At 46.5% G+C, this 23,128-nt stretch overlaps 1 protein-coding gene across 2 annotated transcripts in view; it reads right to left on the bottom strand.

The window, feature by feature from the left end:
• Positions 1-10,636: 10,636 nt before the first annotated feature.
• Positions 10,637-23,128, bottom strand: part of ANKH (ANKH inorganic pyrophosphate transport regulator) — a 152,202-nt gene continuing 139,710 nt past the window's right edge. For both annotated transcript variants that reach the window (XM_064160787.1, XM_064160788.1), the window contains 4 exons: positions 22,923-23,052; positions 20,347-20,470; positions 17,478-17,577; positions 10,637-11,676 (listed from right to left, as the gene is read on the bottom strand). In XM_064160787.1, the coding sequence (XP_064016857.1) occupies positions 11,557-11,676; positions 17,478-17,577; positions 20,347-20,470; positions 22,923-23,052 (474 nt within the window). In that variant the 3' untranslated portion in view covers positions 10,637-11,556. The remainder of the gene's footprint in view (positions 11,677-17,477; positions 17,578-20,346; positions 20,471-22,922; positions 23,053-23,128) is intronic.

Here is a 23,128-nt window from a genome sequence, read left to right as displayed (position 1 = left end):
CTTTGCTGGGGAAGTTTTGAGTCGTGGTCTTAAGGATCATCAGAAAGTTAAAAAGTGGCTGAATTAGTTCTTTTAATTCTTGATTTTAAATGTAGGTGCCATTAGAAAGTTAAAGAGTGGCTGGAGGTGAATGAATTCATACAATCATAGAATCAGCCAGGTTGGAAGAGACCTCCAAGATCATCCAGTCCAACCTAGCACCCAGCCATGTCCAGTCAACTGGGCTGAATTAGTTCTTTTAGTTCTTGATTTTAAATGTAGGTATCATAAGAGAGATAAGAAGTGGCTGGAGGTGAAGGAATTCTTCTGGTTCTTGATTGTAAATACAGGTGTCATTAGAGAGTTAGAAAGTGACTGGAAGTGAATGAATTCTTCTAGTTCTTGATTGTAAATACAGGTGTCATTAGAAAGTTAGAAAGTGGCTGGAGGTGAATTAATTCATGCAATCATAGAATCAACCAGGTTGGAAGCAATCTTCAAGCTCATCCAGTCCAACCTAGCACCCAGCCCTATCCAGCTGACTAGGCTGAATTAGTTCTTTTAGTTCTTGATTTTGAATATAGGTATCATTAGAAAGATAAGAAGTGGCTGGAGGTGAAGGAATTTTAATTCTTGATTTCAAATACAGATGTAATTAGAAAGTTAAGAAGTGGCTGGAGGTGAATGAATTCTTCCAGTTCTTGATTTTAAATACAGGTGTCATTAGAAAGTTAGAAAGAGGCTGGAGGTGAATGAATTCATACAATCATAGAATCAGCCAGGTTGGAAGAGACCTCCAAGATCATCCAGTCCAACATAGCACCCAGCCCTGTCCAGTCAACTGGGCTGAATTAGTTCTTTTAGTTCTTGATTTTATATATAGGTGCCACTAGAAAGTCAAAGAGTGGCTGGAGGTGAATTAATTCATACAATCAACCAGGTTGGAAGCAATCTTCAAGATAATCTAGTCCAACCTTGCACCCATCTCTATCCAGTTGACTAGGCTGCATTAGTTCTTTTAGTTCTTGATTTTAAATGTAGGTATCATAAGAGAGATAAGAAGTGGCTGGAGGTGAAGGAATTCTAATTCTTGATTTTAAATATAGATGTCATTAGAAAGTTAGAAAGAGGCTGGAGGTGAAGGAATTCTTCTAGTTCTTGATTTTTAATGTAGGTGCCATTAGAAAGTTAAAGAGTGGCTGGAGGTGAATTAATTCATACAATCATAGAATCAACCAGGTTGGAAGAAATCTTCAAGCTCATCTAGTCCAAACTAGCATCCAGCCCTATCCAGCTGACTAGGCTGAATTAATTCTTTTAGTTCTTGATTTTGAATATAGGGATCATTAGAAAGTTAGAAAGAGGCTGGAGGTGAAGGAATTCTTCTAGTTCTTGATTTTAATTATAGGTGTCATTTGAAAGTGGCTGGAGGTGAATGATTTCATAGAATCATAGAACCAACCAGAGTGGAAGAGACCTCCAAGATCATCCAGTCCAACCTAGCACTCAGCCCTAGCCAGTCAACTGGGCTGAATTAGTTATTTTAATTCTTGATTTTAAACATAGGTGTCATTAGAAAGTTAAGAAGTGGCTGGAGGTGAATGAATTCATACAATCATAGAATCAACCAGGTTGGAAGAAATCTTCAAGATCATCCAGTCCAACCTAGCACCCAGCCCTATCCAGTTGACTAGGCTGCATTAGTTCTTTTAGTTCTTGATTTTGAATATAGGTATCATTAGAAAGATAAGAAGTGGCTGGAGGTGAATGAATTCTAATTCTTGATTTTAAATACAGGTGTCATTAGAAAGTTAGAAAGTGGCTGGAGGTGAAGGAATTCTTCCAGTTCTTGATTTTAAATATAGGTGTCCCCCAGGCCATTCTACTTCTCCTTTTCAGCTAAGCAGGCACAGCATAAAAACCACTCTGTCAAGCATTTTGTTGTAAGCTACTTTTTAATCACAACTTGACATTCAGTTAGCATGATGATTACATTTTCCTTCTCAGAATGCCAACAAAGTAAGCCTAGCAGGAGCCTTCAGAAGAAAATAAGGCAAGTCTAGAGATGCTGAGCTAGGACTGAGGGAAAATAACAATGAGGTAAAACTAATAAACTGATTTGAGCATTGACAAGGCTTGGTAATACGAAGGGAAACTTTCCCTTCAGGATTACAAATAGAAAAGATCACCTGAAAAGACACCAGAAAGTCTTCTGTTTTACTGAGCTGGAGTGGGCATTTTGATTATGAAATATCAAGCCTAAAGCTCAGTCTCTAAACATGCATTTAGCTTGCACAAGCTGCAGCCAAAATAGCCTTCTGTTCGAGGACGTGCTACAAGCTGAGCTCTGAGGTTGATCTCTCTGCCCTTCTATTTTGTCTTTGGCCTTTCTTACTCAGAAGTCTGGCAGTGGTTTTGCTGAGGAGTGCATCTCTGCACTGACAATTGAACTGAGCTCTGCAAAGCAGACCAATGCAGAGTGTGGAAAGCCAGAGTGTCCCCTGTGCCAGCTCTGCAGTGCTGCCACGGGTTGGGACACACTTGGACTGAATTTCACAGAATCATAGAATCAGCCAGGTTGGAAGAGACCTCCAAGCTCAGCCAGTCCAACCTAGCACCCAGCCCTGGCCAGTCAACCAGATCATGGCACTAAGTGCCTCAGCCAGGCTTGGCTTCAACACCTCCAGGGATGGCAACTCCACCACCTCCCTGGGCAGCCCATTCCAATGCCAATCACTCTCTCTGCCAACTACTTCCTCCTAACATCCAGCCTAGACCTGCCCTGGCACAAGTTGAGACTGTGTCCCTTGTTCTGTTGCTAGCTGCCTGGCAGAAGAGAATTTGCTGCTAGGCTGACAATTCTGCCTCATTTTGCACTGCTGTCAAGCTGCAGTTGTGTTGGAGGGTGCAGGATAAATTTGGAGCATCCTCCTAGGGCTCTGCCACAAGCCCCCACAGCTTGCTCTGCACTGCACCCATCCCCTGCCAGTCCCCTCCCCACTCTGGAAGCTTTTTCCTTTCAAAAAGTATGGTATTCCCTGCTTGAGTTCTAGAAGAGAAGTAAACTTGTATGAGAGAAGGGAATCCAAACATTTTATCATTAAGTTGGCATTTGGGAAATGCCAGTTTGATAGCAACATTGTGAAAATGGCATCTTAAGTATGTTTATGTGACCTTTCCCTCAGGCAGGCTTGCCAGCCACTCAGAAATAGCAAGCCATGCAATGTCCTGGCTCTGCACAGTTTAAAACCTGCACACTGGTTAATTTCTGCCTGAACCATCTTCTAAGATGCTTCATGCTCCTCTCTCTGATGGCTCCTGCACTCAGAAACCAAAGGGGTGTTTTATGGATGCGTTGCTCCTTACCCATCAGTCCTTCTCAAGGCAGCAGCCATAGCTCTGGTATCTTCTGCCCTCTTCATCATTCATCTCCAGACCCTATTGCTGTCTTTAGGACGGAGATAGGATAGCCATAAGCTTGTCTAGTCTAGTCTCTCTTATTGCAGTTTAGTGACCTAAAGCTTGCTTTAAAGCTTTTCAACGAGTCTAGTCTCTCTTACTCCAGTTTAGTGACTTAAAGCTTGCTTTAAAGCTTTTCAATGAGTCTCTCTTACTCCAGTTTAGTGACTTAAAGCTTGCTCTAAAGCTTTTCAATGAGTCTCTCTTACTCCAGTTTAGTGACTTAAAGCTTGCTTTAAAGCTTTTCAATGAGTCTCTCTTATTCCAGTTTAGTGACTTAAAGCTTGCTCTAAAGCTTTTCAATGAGTCTCTCTTATTGCAGTTTAGTGACCTAAAGCTTGCTTTAAAGCTTTTCAATGAGTCTAGTCTCTCTTACTCCAGTTTAGTGACTTAAAGCTTGCTTTAAAGCTTTTCAATGAGTCTCTCTTACTCCAGTTTAGTGACTTAAAGCTTGCTTTAAAGCTTTTCAATGAGTCTCTCTTACTCCAGTTTAGTGACTTAAAGCTTGCTCTAAAGCTTTTCAATGAGTCTCTCTTGTTCCAGTTTAGTGACTTAAAGCTTGCTCTAAAGCTTTTCAATGAGTCTCTCTTATTGCAGTTTAGTGACCTCAAGCTTGCTTTAAAGCTTTTCAATGAGTCTCTCTTATTCCAGTTTAGTGACCTAAAGCTTGCTTTAAAGCTTTTCAATGAGTCTCTCTTACTCCAGTTGAGTGACCTAAAGCTTGCTTTAAAGCTTTTCAATGAGTCTCTCTTACTCCAGTTTAGTGACTTAAAGCTTGCTCTAAAGCTTTTCAATGAGTCTCTCTTACTCCAGTTTAGTGACTTAAAGCTTGCTCTAAAGCTTTTCAATGAGTCTCTCTTATTGCAGTTTAGTGACCTAAAGTTTGCTTTAAAGCTTTTCAATGAGTCTCTCTTGTTCCAGTTTAGTGACCTAAAGCTTGCTTTAAAGCTTTTCAATGAGCCTCTCTTATTGCAGTTTAGTGACCTAAAGCTTGCTTTAAAGCTTTTCTAGTCTAGTCTCTCTTATTCCAGTTTAGTGACCTAAAGCTTGCTTTAAAGCTTTTCAATGAGTCTCTCTTATTCCAGTTTAGTGACCTAAAGCTTGCTTTAAAGCTTTTCAATGAGCCTCTCTTATTGCAGTTTAGTGACCTAAAGCTTGCTTTAAAGCTTTTCTAGTCTCTCTTATTCCAGTTTAGTGACCTAAAGCTTGCTTTACCTTACTTGTATAAGGTCTCCCAAAGGGATAATTTATTTAAACTTTAAATGCTTTAAATTGCACTTAAAAATCTCAGTCCCACATTAAGCTCACATTTAGACCTGACTCTCCATTGCAATGAATTTTACAGAGGCCATAGTTTTTACCTGTGCCTGTGCTGCAGCACTCTCGTGTACCACACCCACACACATATGCACGGCTTTCCAACACACTGCTGCCTGCTGCAGCTGTGCTCAGGTGAAAACCAGCTCTACTAAAACCTCTGCTGATCATGCCACAACCACAAAACACCAGTGAGAGATGGAGCCTCACGATTTCCTGCGCTGTCCTGCATTTCACTGACGCTGGCAGTGGGGCTGGGATGTGGAACTGCAAGAGATGCCCCATTCTCACTGCCACCCTGCAATGCAAACGATGCCCAGTGCCTCTGGGCTGCCTGGCTCTGAAAGCATCCTTTCTCCATTCCCACAAAAGAAGCCACTCTTGCCTTCCAAAGGCTTCCATCCCTGCGTCATGGCCTGCCCTGAATCAGCTGCATTCATCGACTCACCCTCCTTGGGCTGCTCCCTCTCTGGCTACAGATTAGGCAAAACACTGAGCAGGAGCCAGACAGAAATCTCTCCTGCTCAAAGGGAATTATTTAGCAGCAAAATGAGGAGCAGGGGGGGGAAGGTTTCTTTGTTACTCACCCAATCCTGTCACTCAGGATGGCTCTATCTAACAAGCAGGAAGCTGAGTGTTCTGCCTGGGACGCCTGTGCCAGGGGCATGGGGAGTGAGGCTGCACCATGCCTGGGAACCACTGCAGCACCCAAATGGCCTCAAGCACCAGCTGAGAAATGCAGAGATTTTCCCATCAAGTCCACTGCTTGTTAAGTGTGAGAGGCTTGCTTAACACAGCCAGGAGGGGGGAAACCCCAGTGCCTTCTGTACGTTCTGCAAAGGAAAGCTCAATGCAAGGTGACACAACTGCCATACAAATGGAAAGCAGAGGTGTGGTAAGCCACAATTTGTCAGTGCTCTGCTCTTACTTCCTGAAATTTAAGACAGAGGATGTGGATTGACTCTGGTCCTTTGTATTGTAACTTCTGATTGTTTAACACAGTAGTTCTGGAAACACCAAGTCTCCCATTGAGGTGACCCCATGTGGAAAGACACAAGAGAGACAGTTAAATTATTTCACAGAATCACAGAACTTCTTAGATTGGAAAAGATCTTCAAGCTCTGACCAATATTTGGTCTCACACTGACAAGTCCCTGACTAAACCAAAGCCCTCAGCACAACATCTCATCACTAGCAATCACTATGGTTGCAAAGGAGCACCAGCATCAGCCAGTCCAGCCTTCATCCCAGCAGCCTTCATCACCAGACCATAGCCTCAAGCACCACATCCACTCTCCCTTTAAACACCTCCAGGCATGGTGACTCCACCACCTCCCTGGGCAGCCTGTGCCAGTGCCTGAGCACCTGCTAAGGAAAGAACTTCCTCCCAACAGCCAACCTAAACCTCCCCTGATGCAACTTGAGGCCATTTCCTCTTGTCCTAGCATTAGCAACTGGGGAGAAGAGACCAGCTGCAGCCTCACTGCAACCTCCTGTTGTAACGAGGCTGTTTATTCTAGAGGGCAGCACAGGAAGCTTTAAGTAGGATGCTCAACTCTATCTTTTACAGGATTCTAACATGATTTGTACTTAAACTTGTCCTAAAACTTGCCAGAAGGGCAGCAAAGCTGGTGAAGGGTCTGGGCACTAGAATTCAGGAAAAAAAGAGGTGCAGGATGCACCATCACCTGCTTGGCAAGTCCCATGGGAATCAACAATGCTCTGGCTAGGCCTTAAGCCAAGCTCTGCTACCTGCTCCAAGGCTGCAACCCACCAGACTGGCTGTTCCACCAGTCCACCTGAATTTGCCACTGACTGGGCATTGGCGCAGTGAAGCTGCAAGCGGTCACTGAAGCTCCTATTACGCAGCACCCTGTCTGCCCACGCAAGGAGTGCCTGTGTCAGCACCAGGGCCTGCCTTGGATTTGCTTGTTGCAGCAACTTCAGTGCAAGGCAACAGCAACACATGGCTTGCAGGAAGCATAAAGAGATGCAATGCATGCTTCCTTCTGGCACTGCTTGACTTTCCCCCACAAACTCACCACTCCTGTGTTCATTTGGTATCTTGCAAAGTAAAGAGCCAGGAGATTGAAAACTGAGCAGCTGTTACAACACCATTAGTCTAGCTCTGCATGGCAAATCATTCATTATTTCTTTTTGTTCATCTTCTACCTAAAGGAAATAAATGTTTCATTTCATTTGCCTTACTTACTGTTGGATGCAACTATTACCTTGAAACCCACCTCGGTTGTGCTGAAAACCCCTCCAAAATGCTGCTATTGGCATTTTAGTCACATACCCAAAGAAGGTGTTACACAAAAATATGTTCCTGCTTTAGTTCTACAGTTCCTAAAAACCCTGCACCTTGTGCACTTGGATTCAAATGCAGTGGAGAAACCAAAACTGCATGAACAGACCTCAAGGGGCTGCTAAGATCTGTAACAGTCTACACACACATTATAATACATGACTGACCGAGAGCCTGCATCAATGTGTACAGTCTGCATGCTGCACAAAGCTAATCTGTCTGAGGGTTGGTTTTCAAACCAGCATGAACAGACCTCAGATGGCCACTAAGATCTGCAACAGTCTACACACTGCACAACGTTAATCTGTCTGAGGGTTGGTTTTCAACCAGCATGAACAGAACTCAAAGGGCCACTATGATCTGCCACAGTCTACACACTGCACAAAGTTAATCTGTCTGAGGGTTGGTTTTCAACCAGCATGAACAGAACGCAAAGGGCCACTAAGATCTGCCACAGTCTACACACTGCACAACGTTAATCTGTCTGAGGGTTGGTTTTCAAACCAGCATGAACAGACCTCAGATGGCCACTAAGATCTGCAACAGTCTACACACTGCACAACGTTAATCTGTCTGAGGGTTGGTTTTCAACCAGCATGAACAGACCTCAAAGGGCCACTATGATCTGCCACAGTCTACACACTGCACAAAGTTCATCTGTCTGAGGGTTGGTTTTCAAACCAGCATGAACAGACCTCAGATGGCCACTAAGATCTCTTACCAGCCTACATACACGTTGTAATACATGACTGAGCGCCTGCATCAATGTGTAGCTTACACACTGCACAAAGTTAATCTGAGTGTTGGTTTTCAAACCAGCATGAACAGACCTCAAAGGGCCACTAAGATCTGGAACAGTCTACACACTGCACAAAGTTAATCTGTCTGAGGGTTGGTTTTCAAACCAGCATGAACAGAACTCAAAGGGCCACTATGATCTGCCACAGTCTACACACTGCACAAAGTTAATCTGTCTGAGGGTTGGTTTTCAAACCAGCATGAACAGACCTCAGATGGCCACTAAGATCTGCAACAGTCTACACACTGCACAACGTTAATCTGTCTGAGGGTTGGTTTTCAACCAGCATGAACAGAACTCAAAGGGCCACTAAGACCTGCCACAGTCTACACACTGCACAAAGTTAATCTGTCTGAAGGTTGGTTTTCAAACCAGCATGAACAGACCTCAGATGGCCACTAAGATCTCTTACCAGCCTACATACACGTTGTAATACATGACTGAGCGCCTGCATCAATGTGTAGCTTACACACTGCACAAAGTTAATCTGAGTGTTGGTTTTCAAACCAGCATGAACAGACCTCAAAGGGCCACTAAGATCTGCCACAGTCTACACATTGCACAAAGTTAATCTGTCTGAGGGTTGGTTTTCAAACCAGCATGAACAGACCTCAGATGGCCACCAAGATCTCTTACCAGCCTACATATACGTTATAATACACGACTGAGAGCCTGTATCAATGTGTACAGCTTACACACTGCACAAAGTTAATCTGAGTGTTGGCTTTCAAACCAGCATGAACAGACCTCAGATGGCCACTAAGATCTCTTACCAGCTTACATACGCGTTATAACACACGACTGAGCGCCTGCATCAGTGTAGTTTACACACTGCACAAAGTTAATCTGAGTGTTGGTTTTCAAACCAGCATGAACAGACCTCAGATGGCCACTAAGATCTTTTACCAGCCTACATACACGTTGTAATACATGACTGAGCGCCTGCATCAATGTGTAGCTTACACACTGCACAAAGTTAATCTGAGTGTTGGTTTTCAAACCAGCATGAACAGACCTCAAAGGGCCACTAAGATCTGGAACAGTCTACACACTGCACAAAGTTAATCTGTCTGAGGGTTGGTTTTCAAACCAGCATGAACAGACCTCAGATGGCCACCAAGATCTCTTACCAGCCTACATATATGTTATAATACACGACTGAGAGCCTGTATCAATGTGTACAGCTTACACACTGCACAAAGTTAATCTGAGTGTTGGCTTTCAAACCAGCATGAACAGACCTCAGATGGCCACTAAGATCTGTAACAGTCTACACACACATTGTAATACGTGACTGACCGAGAGCCTGCATTAGTGTGTACAGTCTACACACTGCACAAAATGAATTTAGAATCACTGAATCAGTCAGGGTTGGAAGGGACCACAAGGATCATCTAGTTCCAACCCCTCTGCCATGGGCAGGGACACCCTAGCCTAGAGCAGGCTGCCCAGAGTCGGAGGGTTGGTTTTGGATTTTAAACAAAGCACTTTTAGAAGCAAGGAGAACAGCCTTCTGGTGGCACATAAAACATGCAGTCACTGGATTTAGTCTCTTCCCCTCCTAATGTCACTGCTTAATTGACTATGAACTGATTTTACCAATCTGTCACTCAACACAATCATTTCTACCTTAATTTCTTATTGCTTTTGCACATGGAACCAACTGGTACAAATGTTCACAGTAACATGTAAGGTTCATTGATACAACCCATGATGGCCATAACTGGTTAGTAGCCAACTCCAGAGGTTCTTTTAGAGACCTTTTTTAGCTGAACTTGGAAAAATAGGAAATGTAGCTTAAAACAAATGTACACAATATACAGTATATATATTTTTACATGTGTGTATGTCTACATACACATCTATCAATATGACATTTAAAGCAATGTTTAGCTTTTGATCAGTTCTCTGAGCGCTGGGACCATCTGGCAAATAAATCTAGAAATAGAATCTGTCCACAGTTAAATAAGAATTTCCACAACTTAGAAAAATAGATTTTACTCAATAAGGTTTAAATTAATTGATTTATGGAAGTAGAATGGAGGATAATAGACTCTGGCATAATTACACCTGAAAGAACATAAGCCACTACAACCAGTAATACATGCTGCCCTGCAGCCAAACACAGAGGACCACAGAAACACCTGCTGCATCCACCACTGCTGGCATCCACACTCTCTCTGGCTTGGTCACCTTTTTACATAGACTTCATTTCCACCCAACACAAGTCACTCACTCGACATCTTGCCCTGTTATCAAAGGCCCATTTCAACCACAACCACACTGTGTCTGCTGCCTTCTTCAAGTACATCATTTGCCGACCCATGCCAGCAGCTCCCTGCTTCCACGCGGCTTTTGCCTTGACACCCTAGCATACAATCAAGGTCCCTAAATGACAACTTGGGAGGACCATCAGTACTTGAGCTTCACCATAGAGATTTTGGATCTACTGCATAGGTAAATACATGGTAGCAAAACGTACATGTGTGTATGTGTGTTGTGGAGCTGTGTATACACATATAAAAAGGAGTGCATACACACACACACACATATACACACATGCAGGTGTGTGAGCATCTGTCCATTTCTACATAAAAAATTCCATGGAGCTCTGGGTAGTAATGGGACTTACCACAGCATCCTGCATGCATTATCTGAGTCTCTTTAAAGAGACAAAAAAATATATGTATATAGGCACCAGAAACAAGTAGAGAGAGCGCGAATCAACCTCACTAACTAAAAGTTAAATCAGCAGACAAGAACTTTGGTAAAGCTTGTTGAGACACACATCTTTTAATTCAAATCCAGTCAAAGCCTCTCAATCACCCTCTTCACAAGAGGAAAGTGCATGGGTTGTTCTTTTTTCCCCCCAACGAAAACGATGTGTAAGGTGGGGCTGGATGATTCAAGCAAAGTCTGAATTAATGGGGTTGCTTCCTTAAAAAGATTACTTCTTTCTGTTGGAATGAAAGCCAGAGTTCTTGTCCTGGGCGTGGTTTATTTATTGTATGCATATATGTATATATAAATATATAAGTCTCTGTTTATGTACCTGTGTGTGTATATATACACATCCACACACGATTAACAGTAGAGGGGAGCCTGCTTTCTCTCCACGCTGTATGTGAAGGCTTACATGCTCCTCCTCGTCTTGTACCCTGTGCAGTATAAGCTCTTGTGACGAGGCCGAACGAAAAGTTCTATTAGTTTATGCAGCAAAGTCGTTTCTCAAGCAAGTAAAATAAAGCTCTGTATTCCAAACGTCTTTTCCTTTACATTTCTCCTAAAGAAAAGGAAGGAAAAGGACAGAGGGGAGGGGTAGAACTATGGCAGCAGCACTGAGCCAGCGGCAGCCCACGGCTGGCAGACACAGATTGTCCAGAGGAGGTGGATATGCGTAAGGAAGGAAGACTCTACAGTGATGCAATTGTATCCTTTATGTTTGCGAGGAGTGAGAAAACAGATTCCATTGGAAAGAAAGGGGAACAAAAAAAAGCAGCAAAGCAAAGACCTCTTTCTAGGTCCCTCAGCAGTGAGAGCATACTCAGTATGCTAGAGAATTTACCTGAAACCTTTGAAATCAAGGCCTCTTTATTACAAAAATAAAACCCAACAACCAAGAAGGGCGCGAGAGACGAGCGACGCCGCAGAGCCGCTCCAGCCGTCCCTGCGGGCCACGGCTGCACCACCTCCTTCACTGCTCGTTCTCTTCCCGCATCTCCACGATGTCTGTCAGCTCCTCCGTGTGAGGCATGTCCGTCATGGCCGAGTCTTCGCCTTCCGCTGCTCTGTCGCCCTCGCTGCGCTTCTTTTTCTGGAGCGGAACAAGCAGGCACAGACCTATCAGTGTGCATCAACACAGCCTTGCAAACCTGAGATGGGCACAGGCACTGAGTGCAGCCTCAGCAAGTCTGCTGCCCACACCAAGCTGTGTGGTGCAGCAGCCAGGCAGGAGGGCAGGGATCCATCCAGAGGGAGCTGGACAGGCTGCAGAGGTGAGCACAAGCCAACCTCAGGAGGTTCAACAAGAGCAACTGCAGGGTCCTGCATCTGGGTGGAGGCAATGCCAAGCACAATTCCAGGCTGGGCAGGGAGTGGCTGGAGAGCAGCCCTGAGGAGAGGGACCTGGGGGTGCTGCGGGACCAGAAGCTCAACATGAGCCAGCAGTGTGCACTTGCAGCCCAGAGAGCCAAGCAGAGCCTGGGCTGCATCAGGAGAAGTGTGGCCAGCAGGTGGAGGGAGGTGATTCTCCCCTCTACTGTGCTCTGCTGAGACCCCACCTGGAGTACTGCATCCAGTTCTGGAGCCACTATTACAAGAAGGATGTGGAGATGCTGGAGTGTGTCCAGAGAAGGCCCAGGAGGATGCTCAGAGGGCAGCAGCAGCTCTGCTATGACCACAGACTGAAAGAGTTGGGGCTGTGCAGGCTGGAGCAGAGGAGGCTCCCAGGTGACCTTCTTGTGGCCTGCCAGGATCTGAAGGGGACCTACAAAAAATCTCTCAGGGAGTGACAGGTCTGGGGGGAATGGAGCAAAGCTGGAGGTGGATAGGTTCAGACTGGACATGAGGAGGAAGCTGTTCAGTGTGAGAGTGGTGAGAGGCTGGAATGGGTTGCCCAGGGAGGTGGTTGAGGCCCCATGGCTGGAGGTGTTTAAGGCCAGGCTGGATGGGGCTCTGGCCAGGCTGATCTGGAGTAGGGAGTCCCTGGCCATGGCAGGGGGGTTGGAACTAGATGATCCTTGTGGTCCCTTCCAACCCTGACTGATTCTATGAAACTCTGGACACTGGGTGAACTTCTGTGCTACTAAAAGCCAGAATACTTGTCTCTGTGACATGTCACTAATTAATTGGTTTATCTTAGAAGGTTTCTGTAGCATTCCTGGGGCTCAGCTTTCTCCTCTCTAATATAAATGCAGTTAACAGAGGACTCTCTTATGATAAGTTTTCTTATCCAAAACTGGCTTCAGAATGCCCGGAGGGAAGAGAGCATCTGGAATCTTTTACATCACAGGCTTTTGTTGTTAAAAAAAGGGGGGGGAAAAGGAAGAGAAGGGAACACAGTATGAAAGAAGAGAAGCTGCTCTAGCAGGGGAGACAGCGGTGGAGGTCCAGTTTCTCAAATGTCAAGCTGCAGGACTTGTACACAATGTGAGCATTCTGTCTTTGCTTGGTACTGCCGATCCGCCACGGTCCCCCACCACACCAAGGCACCAAGGTCACACAGTGTAAGTATTTTTGGCTAGCAGAAGCAGGAGGCCATTTAAGAGTCCTATGATTCATCCAGGATGTTCTGGATTAGTAAAGCTAAGAAGCATTCAGCTCCACTCCAAAACAAGCTGAGGCATCTGTTCCTTATTATCCATTTCTCAGCAGGCTGTGGAGGTTTACAGAAAGCACTTGTACAGCTGACAGAAGGTCCCCCACAGGTACTAATGACTCAGCTGTGTTGGATGGATCAGAGGTCCAAAAGTTCTGAGATGCCTGCTGTGCTAGTTTGAGCCTAGCTAGAGTGTATGGTGACAAGAATCAGCTGATAGGCTGTGAAAAGGAAACAATGGGGATGGCTGCTGCACTCATAGGCTTGCTGAGATGGGTAAGAACAAGAACATAAACATAGGTAAGAGAGTCACTCTCTGTCTCTCTGGGGCTGAACTTCTCTCTCTAACCTAACCTGCCATCTGTGTGACTAATCCATCTGATACCTAACCCCCCTGGCTGACCCTCCAAGCTACCTTGAGGGTAAGGCAAAGTCTAGGGTAAGGTAGAGGGGTGGGAGGAAGGTGGCAGGGTGGTTGGGAGCCCCTCCTGGGGACTCTGGTTTCTGGGAGGGCTGCTGTGTTTCTGTATTACTTTTTAACTTGTCTATCTCTGTACATATTGTCAATACCTGCTTGTACATTGTGCTCAGCTGCAAATATAAACCTTCATTCAACTTCCAGAGCCATCACATCCCTGCTCAGTTCATTCTAATATATGGGAGGTTCAAGGGAGGTTCTCCTCCCCCTCTATTCTGCCCTGCTGAGACCTCATCTTGAATACTGTGTTCAGTTTTGGGCTCCCCAGTTTCAGAGGGACAGGGATCTGCTGGAGAGGGTCCATCAGAGGGCCATGAGGATGATAAGGGGACTGGAGGGCACTGCCTGATGAGGAGAGGCTGAGGGACCTGGGGCTGCTTAGTCTGGAGAAGAGAAGACTGAGAGGGGATTTGATAAATGTTTATAAGTATCTGAGGGCTGCCAGGAGCAGGGGACAGGCTCTGCTCACTGCTCCCTGGCATAGGACAAGGAGCAATGGGTGTAAGCTGCAGCACAGGAGGTTCTGCCTCAACACAAGGGGGAACTTCTTTACTGTAAGGGTCCCAGAGCCCTGGCACAGGCTGCCCAGAGAGGTTGTGGAGTCTCCTTCTCTGGAGCCTTTCAAGGCCTGTCTGGATGTGTTCCTCTGTGACCTGTGTCATATAGGATTGTCCTGCTCTGGCAGGGGGGTTGGACTGGGTGATCTCCTTGGGTCCCTTCCAGCCCCTGCCATCCTGTGAGCTGTGATATGGCTTTTAGACTTCCAGAATTTTGTGCTAAAAATAGAAGTGGCACTTAGTAACTAATCTAATCCAAAAAGAACAGAAGTAAACACAAGGCTTATATTCTGTGCTTCCATTCAGAGTCTGTCTGCACTATTTAACCACAGCTTTCCCTCTTGGAGTTGGAGCTGGTGTCCTAGACAGTGCCTTGAACACCTAGCTGGAGGACTCTGCGTGCAGGTACTGTGATGTACCCAGTCACCCAGCCAATATTTATCCTCTGTTTGACTTCATTTAGTGGGATATCCTCTGAAATCCATGTATCACTGCTACTCTGGACAGGCAAGATTGTAGTGTGTCAACAAGTATGCCTATGGGAACCATGGAATCATAAAACTGTCAGGGCTGGAAAGGACCTCAAGGATCACCCAGCTCCACCCTGCTTCGATGGGCAGGGACACCTCACACTAGCTCAGGTTGCTCAGAGCCTCTTCCAGCCTGGCCTTAAAAGCTTCCAGGCACAAGCTTTCTACCACTTCCCTGAGCAACATGTTCCAGTGTCTTCCCACCTCATGGTGACAAACCCCCTCCTGACATCCAATCTCAATCTCCCCACCTCCAGCTTTGCTCCATTCCCCCCAGCCCTATTACTACCAGACACTGTAAAATGTCCCTCTCCAGCTTTCCTGTCGGCCCCCTTCAGATGCTTGAAGGCCACAATAAGGATGAGCCTTCTCCTCTCCAGCCTGAACAGCCCAAACTCTTTCAGCCTGTCTCCAGAGGTGCTCCAGTCCTCTGAGCATCCTTGTGGCCTTTCTTTCGGGGAAAATCATTGGCTGCTTCAGCATTTGCAAACTCTTATCCTCTACTGCAGCAGGAGTATGTTTTGGTTTAAGTCACTTCTGTAGAAGGCAAAATAAGTAAGCAACTACTTTTTATCCAAGTTTAGCTTATCTGCTTTCATGGAGAAATAGAAATTAACATGTAGAACTACATACACATGTACATAGAAATTAGCTTGGGTGAATAGTTCCTGTGTCTACACAGAGAATCATGGAATCATAGAATTCTGCACTTGGCCACAACAACCCCAAGCAGCACTGCAGGCTGGGGACAGAGTGGCTGAGAGCAGCCAGGAAGAAAGGAACCTGGGGGTGCTGGTAGATAGTACTGAAGATGAGGCAGCAGTGTGCCCAGGTGGCCAAGAGAGCCAATGGCATCCTGGCCTGCATTAGGAGCAGTGTGGCCAGCAGGACAAGGGAGGTTATTCTGTCCCTGTACTCAGCACTGCTCAGGCCACACCTTGAGTGCTGTGTCCAGTTCTGGGCTGCTCAATTCAAGAGAGTTGTTGAGGTCCTGGAAGGTGTCCAGAGAAGGGCAGCAAAGCTGGTGAGTGGCCTGGAGCACAGCCCTGTGAGGAGAGGCTGAGGGAGCTGGGGGTGTGCAGCCTGCAGCAGAGGAGGCTCAGGGCAGAGCTCATTGCTGTCTACAACTACCTAAAAGGAGATTGTAGCCAGGTGGGGTTGGTTTCTTCTGCCAGACAAGCAGCAACAGAAGAAGGGGACACAGTCTCAAGTTGTGCCAGAGGAGGTCTAGGCTGGAAGTTCCTGGCAGAGAGAGTGATTGGCACTGGAATAGGCTGCCCAGGGAGGTGGTGGAGGCACTACCCCTGGAGGTGTTGAAGCAAAGCCTGGCTGAGGCACTTAGTGCCATAGTCTGGTTGACTGGCTAGGGCTGGGTGCTAGGTTGGCCTGGATGATCTTGGAGGTCTCTTTCAACCTGGTTGGTTCTATGATTCTATGAATTAGATGTAGAGAGGAAAAGGTAAAACACCCCCAAATAAATGGTGTCTTCTAGATGGTTGATTCTACGATTCCATAAAGAAGCTCTGTTGTATTGTAATACCAGGTCTACAGTGTGAAACAGGTGGTGATAAAGACAGGATAGCCATGTTTTGAGGAGCAAGAGGCTTAATTCAGACCAGTGTGTCACATGGCCTGGTTCCACAGCCTGAATGCCCACTAGTAGCTGAAGGGCACTTCTGGTTTTATTTCAACCCAAAGAATTCCAAAGTTGCACACTCTTGCACAGGGAAGCAAAGCAAACTGGGGGTGAGGGGGAGTTACATTTTGAAAGTGTACCCTTTGATTTGAGCTAAATTCCATTCTATTCATGGACTGCTTTCAGCAGGCTCTGCAGAGCCTAACTCTTACCTCTTGGTACCTGGGCACACTGCTGGCTCATGTTCAGGTGGGTATCAATCAGCACCCCCAGATCCCTCTCTGTCTGGCTGCTCTCAGCCACTCCGACCCCAGCCTGTATCTCTGCATGGGGTTGTTGTGGCCAAAGTGCAGCACCCTGCACTTGGAGCTATTGAAGCCATCCCCTTGGACTCTGCCCATCTGTCCAGGCGGTCAAGGTCCTGCTGCAGAGCCCTTCTGCCCTCCAACCCAGCCACATCTGCCCCCAGCTTGGTGTCATCTGCAAACTTGCTGATGTCTGACTCGATGGGAGGTCATTCTGCCCCTGTACTCTACACTGGTTAGACCACACCTTGAGTCCTGTGTTCAGTTCTGGGCTCCTCAATTTAAGAAGGACATTGAGATGCTTGAGCATGTCCAGAGAAGGGCAATGAGGCTGGGGAGAGGCCTTGAGCACAGCCCTACGAGGAGAGGCTGAGGGAGCTGGGATTGGTTAGCCTGGAGAAGAGGAGGCTCAGGGCAGACCTTATTGCTGTCTACAGCTACCTGAGGGGTGGTTGTGGCCAGGAGGAGGTTGCTCTCTTCTCTCAGGTGACCAGCGCCAGAACAAGAGGACACAGCCTCAGGCTACACCAGGGGAAATTTAGGCTGGAGGTGAGGAGAAAGTTCTTCCCTGAGAGAGTCATTGGACACTGGAATGGGCTGCCCGGGGAGGTGGTGGAGTCGCCGTCCCTGGAGCTGTTCAAGGCAGGATTGGACGTGGCACTTGGTGCCATGGTCTGGCCTTGAGCTCTGTGGTAAAGGGTTGGACTTGATGGTCTGTGAGGTCTCTTCCAGCCCTGGTGAGACTGTGATACTGTGATGCTGTGACAGTGTGACAGTGTGACAGTGGGATACCTGTTTCCGATAGACGTAGCAGGCTGCTATCGCAACCATGGTGGACTCTCCCACAAAACCAGCCAGCAGGGATCCCACGCCGAGAGTGGCTCCATGAACTCTGTGGGCAGTACAGAAAGACAACAGTCATGGTCGTGTGAGGATGCATGACTTGTGATTAAATATTCACTGGCATATAGAACCCAGCTGCTGTTAGAAATAGTTCCTTCAAAGGCACAGCACATCGGCAAAGATAATCACTGGTATCTTAAAGGACTTTTCTTGTTGGTTTCTTCATGGCTTCACACACACTGAGAAACATCATCTGCATCCAGCTATGGACTAAGAATGTAAAGCCCTGCACAGAATGCTGCAGAACAGAGAATGTAATTTACAAACAAGCTATTACAGAACCACAGAGTCACAGACTTTGTGAGATTGGCAAAGCCCTCCAAGCTCATTGAGTCCAAGCATTGGTTTCACACTGACAAGTCCCTGACTAACCCAAAGCCCTCAGCACAACATCTCAGCACTAGCAATCACTGTGGTTGCAAAGGAGCACCAGCATCAGCCAGTCCAACCTTCATCCCAGCAGCCCTCATCACCAGACCATAGCCTCAAGCACCACAGCCACTCTCCCTTTAAACACCTCCAGGGATGGTGACTCCACCACCTCCCTGGGCAGCCTGTGCCAGTGCCTGAGCACTTGCTCAGCAAAGAACTTCCTCCCAACAGCCAACCTAAACCTCCCCTGTGCAACTTGAGGCCATTGCCTCTTGTCCTAGCATTAGTAACTGGGGAGAAGAGACCAGCTGCAGCCTCACTGCAACCTCCTTTTAGGTAGCTGTAGAGGGCAGTAAGGTCCCCTCTCAGCCTCCTCTTCTCCAGACTAAACCAGCCCAGCTCCCTCAGCTGCTCCTCACAGGCCATGTTTGCCAGACCTCTCCCCAGCCTTGTTGCCCTTCTCTGCACCTGCTCCAGCACCTCAGTGCCCCTCCTGTGCTGTGCTGACCCAAACTGGACACAGTACTATTTTCCCACTAGCTTTCAGAACTACATTTAATAAAATGGAAACAAATTCCCCTTAGGAGATGTTTTTGCCTCTTCAGGACTTGTGTGTTTTCTCAGAGTTGTGCCTGCCTCTGGAGCAGTCACACTTGTACAGCTGGAAATGTTTCTTTTCCAGATACGTTATTTAGGCTTTTTATTATGGTTATTCTTTGGGGAGAATGTTCTGAGCTATGCAAATTCAACCATGAATCACAGAAATATCCAGGTTGGATCCTCTCAGGATCACCAAGTCCAATCTATATCCCTACTTTGCAAGATTTACCCTAAACCATATCCCCAAGCACCACATCCAAATGACCCTTAAACACATCTAGGGTAGGTGACTCCACCACCTCCCTGGGCAGCTCATTCCAGTCCTTGACTACTCTGTGAAAAACTTTTTCCTAATGTCCAATCTAAATCTCCACAGTCTCAGCTTGAGGCCATTCTCCCATGTTCTGTCTCCAACTACCTGTGAGACCAGTAGCAGCCTCTCCACAACTTCCCTTCAGGTAGTTGTAGACAGCAATGAGGTCTCCCCTCAGCCTCCTCTTACTCAGCCTAAACAGCCCCAGCTCCCTCAGTTGCTCCCCATAAGATTTATTCTCTAAACCCTTCACCAGCTTCCTTGCCCTCCTCTGGACCTGCTCCAGCACCTCCACACGAATTGGCAAGAAACAGAAATGCAGAGGTTCTTGTCTTGGTTCTACTTTAAGGTTCCCAGAGACTCAAATATAGTTAATAGAACTAATAACAATTTATAGGAGGCCTTTCCCTCTTCCCCCTGGTTTTTTTCAAAGAAAAGGAAAGGGGAGGTCTAGGCTGGATGTTAGGAGGAAGTTCTCCACAGAGAGAATGATTGGCATTGGAATAGGCTGCCCAGGGAGGTGGTGGAGTCACCATCCCTGGAGGTGTTGAAGCAAAGCCTGGATGAGGCACTTAGTGCCATGGTCTGGTTGACTGGATAGGGCTGGGTGCTAGGTTGGACTGGCTGAGCTTGGAGGTCTCTTCCAACCTGGTTGATTCTATGATTCTATGAATTAGATGTAGAGAATAAAAGGTAAAACACCCCCAAATAAATGGTCTCACTTCGATTTGGAAGTGAAAAGAGAACATTTTAACAATTCATAAAAGGTATTTGAGGTAGGGGAGTTACAAAAGGTATAGGAGGGAGCTGGGGGTGTGCAGCCTGCAGAAGAGGAGGCTCAGGGCAGAGCTCATTGCTGCCTACAACTACCTGAAGGGAGGTTGTAGCCAGGTGGGGTTGGTCTCTTCTGCCAGGCATGCAGCAATAGAACAAGGGGACACAGTCTCAAGTTGTGCCAGGGGAGGTCTAGGCTGGATGTTAGGAGGAAGTTGTTGTCAGAGAGAGTGATTGGCATTGGAATGGGCTGCCCAGGGAGGTGGTGGAGTCCCCGTCCCTGGAGGTCTTCAAGAAAAGCCTGGCTGAGGTACTTAGTGCCATGGTCTGGTTAACTGGATAGGGCTGGGTGCTAGGTTGGACTGGATGATCTTGGAGGTCTCTTCCAACCTGGTTGATTCTATGATTTTACAGGGAAGGGAAAACAAGATACAAAATATGTCAATACAACCAGATTGATGGCAATTGGTTTCCCACACTGCATGCACTGATGGCCACGTGGTGAAATAAAGAGTAGCAGGAAACAGGAAGGTGATGCTGTCAAGCAGGGAGGCAGGGTGAGAGAGGATCAGGAAGTTCCTCTGTTTTCATAGGGGGTTAGGCAGCAGTGGGAGTGGGCTAACCACCACCCCTGGGCAGGAGTCAGCAGGACCCCAGGAGGGTTAATGCTTTACAGTTCTGTGGAGAACAATGATTTACCCCAAGTAAGGCAGCACGATGAGGCTAGTGATGAGGACAATAATCCGCAGCACCGAGCTGGGTGCCAACACAAATGTCTTCTTCAGAGTCATCAGCCAACCAGTCAGGTGCGCTCTGACAGTCACTGTTGGTAAAACAGAGGATGGGGATGGGGAGAAAGGGAGGCATGGTTAGTAGAAGAGTCAGTCACCTCAAAGGAAGCTTTTCTTCATGCTCAAAAAATAACCAGGGTGAAATTTGTTTCTGGTAACTTTGCACACTGGGGAAACCCTACTAGGAACAAAGGTCTTGACTTCAAATTGCTTTCTTATACTGATTAAAAAGGACTTCTACGGGCAGCAACCCTTCCCAAAGCTACCAGTTTATGGGAGTCTGTTTTCTTCATTAAAACCAAACAATCTATTCCCCTTCTGTAAAGAGTAATCATGTCAAGGAAAGTTTCCCACCTGGCTCCTGTGTGGTATACACTGAAACTGCTCAGTGCAAACTAAACGACAACCTGCACTGTACCTATTCTTGCATCTGCAGTTCACCTTTACTGCAAAACTGCCTTGTCATGTAAGCAGAATGATGTAGCAGGTAATAAAGGCTTTGGGTGAAAACACATTGATTAGAGCTGTGAAGATTTCCTCTCTTCTGAGCAGGGCCATGGAGTTTTGGTCTGTATTGTTTACAGTCTGTGTTACTGAGTGGGGCAGCAGAAGGGGAGACCGATGTGGTGGGGACACCATGGAGGTTGTTCTAGATGCTGTTCTGAATAGGTAACTCCAGAACTTCAGTCTTGCCACACAATTATTGCTACTCCCACCCATGTGTGCATGTTCTTGGTTAACTACAACAGACAGAATGCAGGCTTGGTTTTTGGCAGTCAGAAATCTGCTTAATGACACTGACAAGGAGCAATGGGTGCAAGCTGCAGCACAGGAGGTTCTGCCTCAACACATGGGAGAACTTCTTGACTGTAAGGGTCCCAGAGCACTGGCACAGGCTGCCCAGAGAGGCTGTGGAGTCTCCTTCTCTGGAGCCTTTCAAGGCCTGTCTGGATGTGTTCCTCTGTGACCTGTGCTAGATAGGATTGTCCTGCTCTGGCAGTGGGATTGGACTCGATGATCTCCTTGGTGCCCTCCCAACGCCTACCATCCTGTGAGCCTGTGACACTGCTTTTACCATAACAGATGTATCTTGTGTGGCTGTTTGAGCTGGATTTCTAGCTCAGGCACAGGGGAGAGGTGAACATCCTAGGGATAGGCCATGGAATGGCAACAATGGATAAGTTAATATCATTTCATTGAAGCATCAAGAGCTTTATGTCTGGAAGCACAGCTTGGACCTTCCCCTTGCTGCTTCTGCCATTTCAGCTATGCCTGCTGCTGTTTTGGCTGCTGCTGATCTTGCTGCTTCACTGCTGCTTGACCTGTTCTCCATCCTCACTAAGGTTAGGATATTTCTCTAGTAGTTTATTTCTCCTTATACTGTGTCCTGGTAGGGCATAAATCCTGCCGGGCAGGTTTAACCCTGGCTCTCCTCCTTCTGTTGTGCTGGGGTCTGGGAGTGAGTAGATGAGCAAATAATAAGGGTTTTGCCCCAGCAAAGCCTTGAGGGCTGGGGGCCTTAGCACCTCGTGTCAGGTGTCTTGTGCTGCCCTCACCGTGCCTGTGTAGTCGAAGGAGGCAGGAAGCTTTGAACTCACTGGCCACAACATTGGTGCTGTTGTCTACTGGCCAGTTGGATTTCAAACTCAAGTGTAAAAAGGGGGATGATTTGGAAACCATGACTTTCTACAGCAGCCTTTCTACCTTCAGCCCTTCTACCTTCAGCCTTTCTGTGTTCTGCCTTTCTGCAGTTAGCCTTTCTGCACTGTGCCTTTGTCTGCACGGAGCCTCTCCTTGTTTGCGCTGTGTGTATGCAGCTCACACCAGGGGCTTAGCAGCTTCTCCTTCCTCCTCTGCCTCAAACATCTGCATTTTACCCCGGGATCATGGCGAGCTAGAAAGCATCTTTCATACAGGAGGCTTACTGAGGGACCAAAGGTGTCATGAGGATATGCTGGAGTGAATGGCAGGACTCCAAAGGCATTAGTTAGAACTTTTCCTGTTCTTGCTTTATTGTTTTCCAAGTTCTGATGGTTTAAACTGTTTAATTCTGTGCAACTGCTTCCTGTCAACTGAAAACCTGAAGAACCTCAGGGATTTCCCTCGATTTTTGAATATTAATAATAAAAACTAATGTGCATACAGAAATGAATAGTCACAATTCATAAGCCATTATTAATTTCTGGTACATGCTGTTAGATTTAAACTATAAGAAATAGGATTTCAGTTTTCCCTGGCTTTCCCCCAAAAAATCTGTGTTGTGGTGAGTTTATTCCACCAGGGGAGGGATCCACCCTAACCCAGGACAGCTTGACTACTGCTGTGAAAAGTGTTGCTCTATACCAGCGTCAGTGAAAACAGTGTTACTTAGGCCAGCTGTGCACATAGCCACTTTCATACGTAGAGCCATGCTAGACTCTATGAGCATGATCCACACTTGGTTTGGTTTTGAGCTTACAGAGTTTTTACTGTCGTGATTTTTACCTGGAAGTGGAAAGAAGGAGAAGATGCGCAATGGGACAACACACAGCTCTGCAAAAGCAAAGTCTACTCCAATTATGTCAACTAAAATCTTCTCTGACACATTGGGCGTCCAAAACATCACGAAGCAGAGCTGGAAAGAACAAAATTAAAAGTGTTTATACTTCAGAAGGGGAGCACAACAAAAGATAGAGTGATGGTTTGGGTGT

This window comes from Pogoniulus pusillus, chromosome 21, assembly GCF_015220805.1.
Source record: "Pogoniulus pusillus isolate bPogPus1 chromosome 21, bPogPus1.pri, whole genome shotgun sequence".
In the NCBI taxonomy this organism is placed as follows: Eukaryota; Metazoa; Chordata; class Aves; order Piciformes; family Lybiidae; genus Pogoniulus; species Pogoniulus pusillus.
Note: the sequence above shows the minus strand (reverse complement) of the source record. Positions and strands in the feature narration are given on the sequence as shown.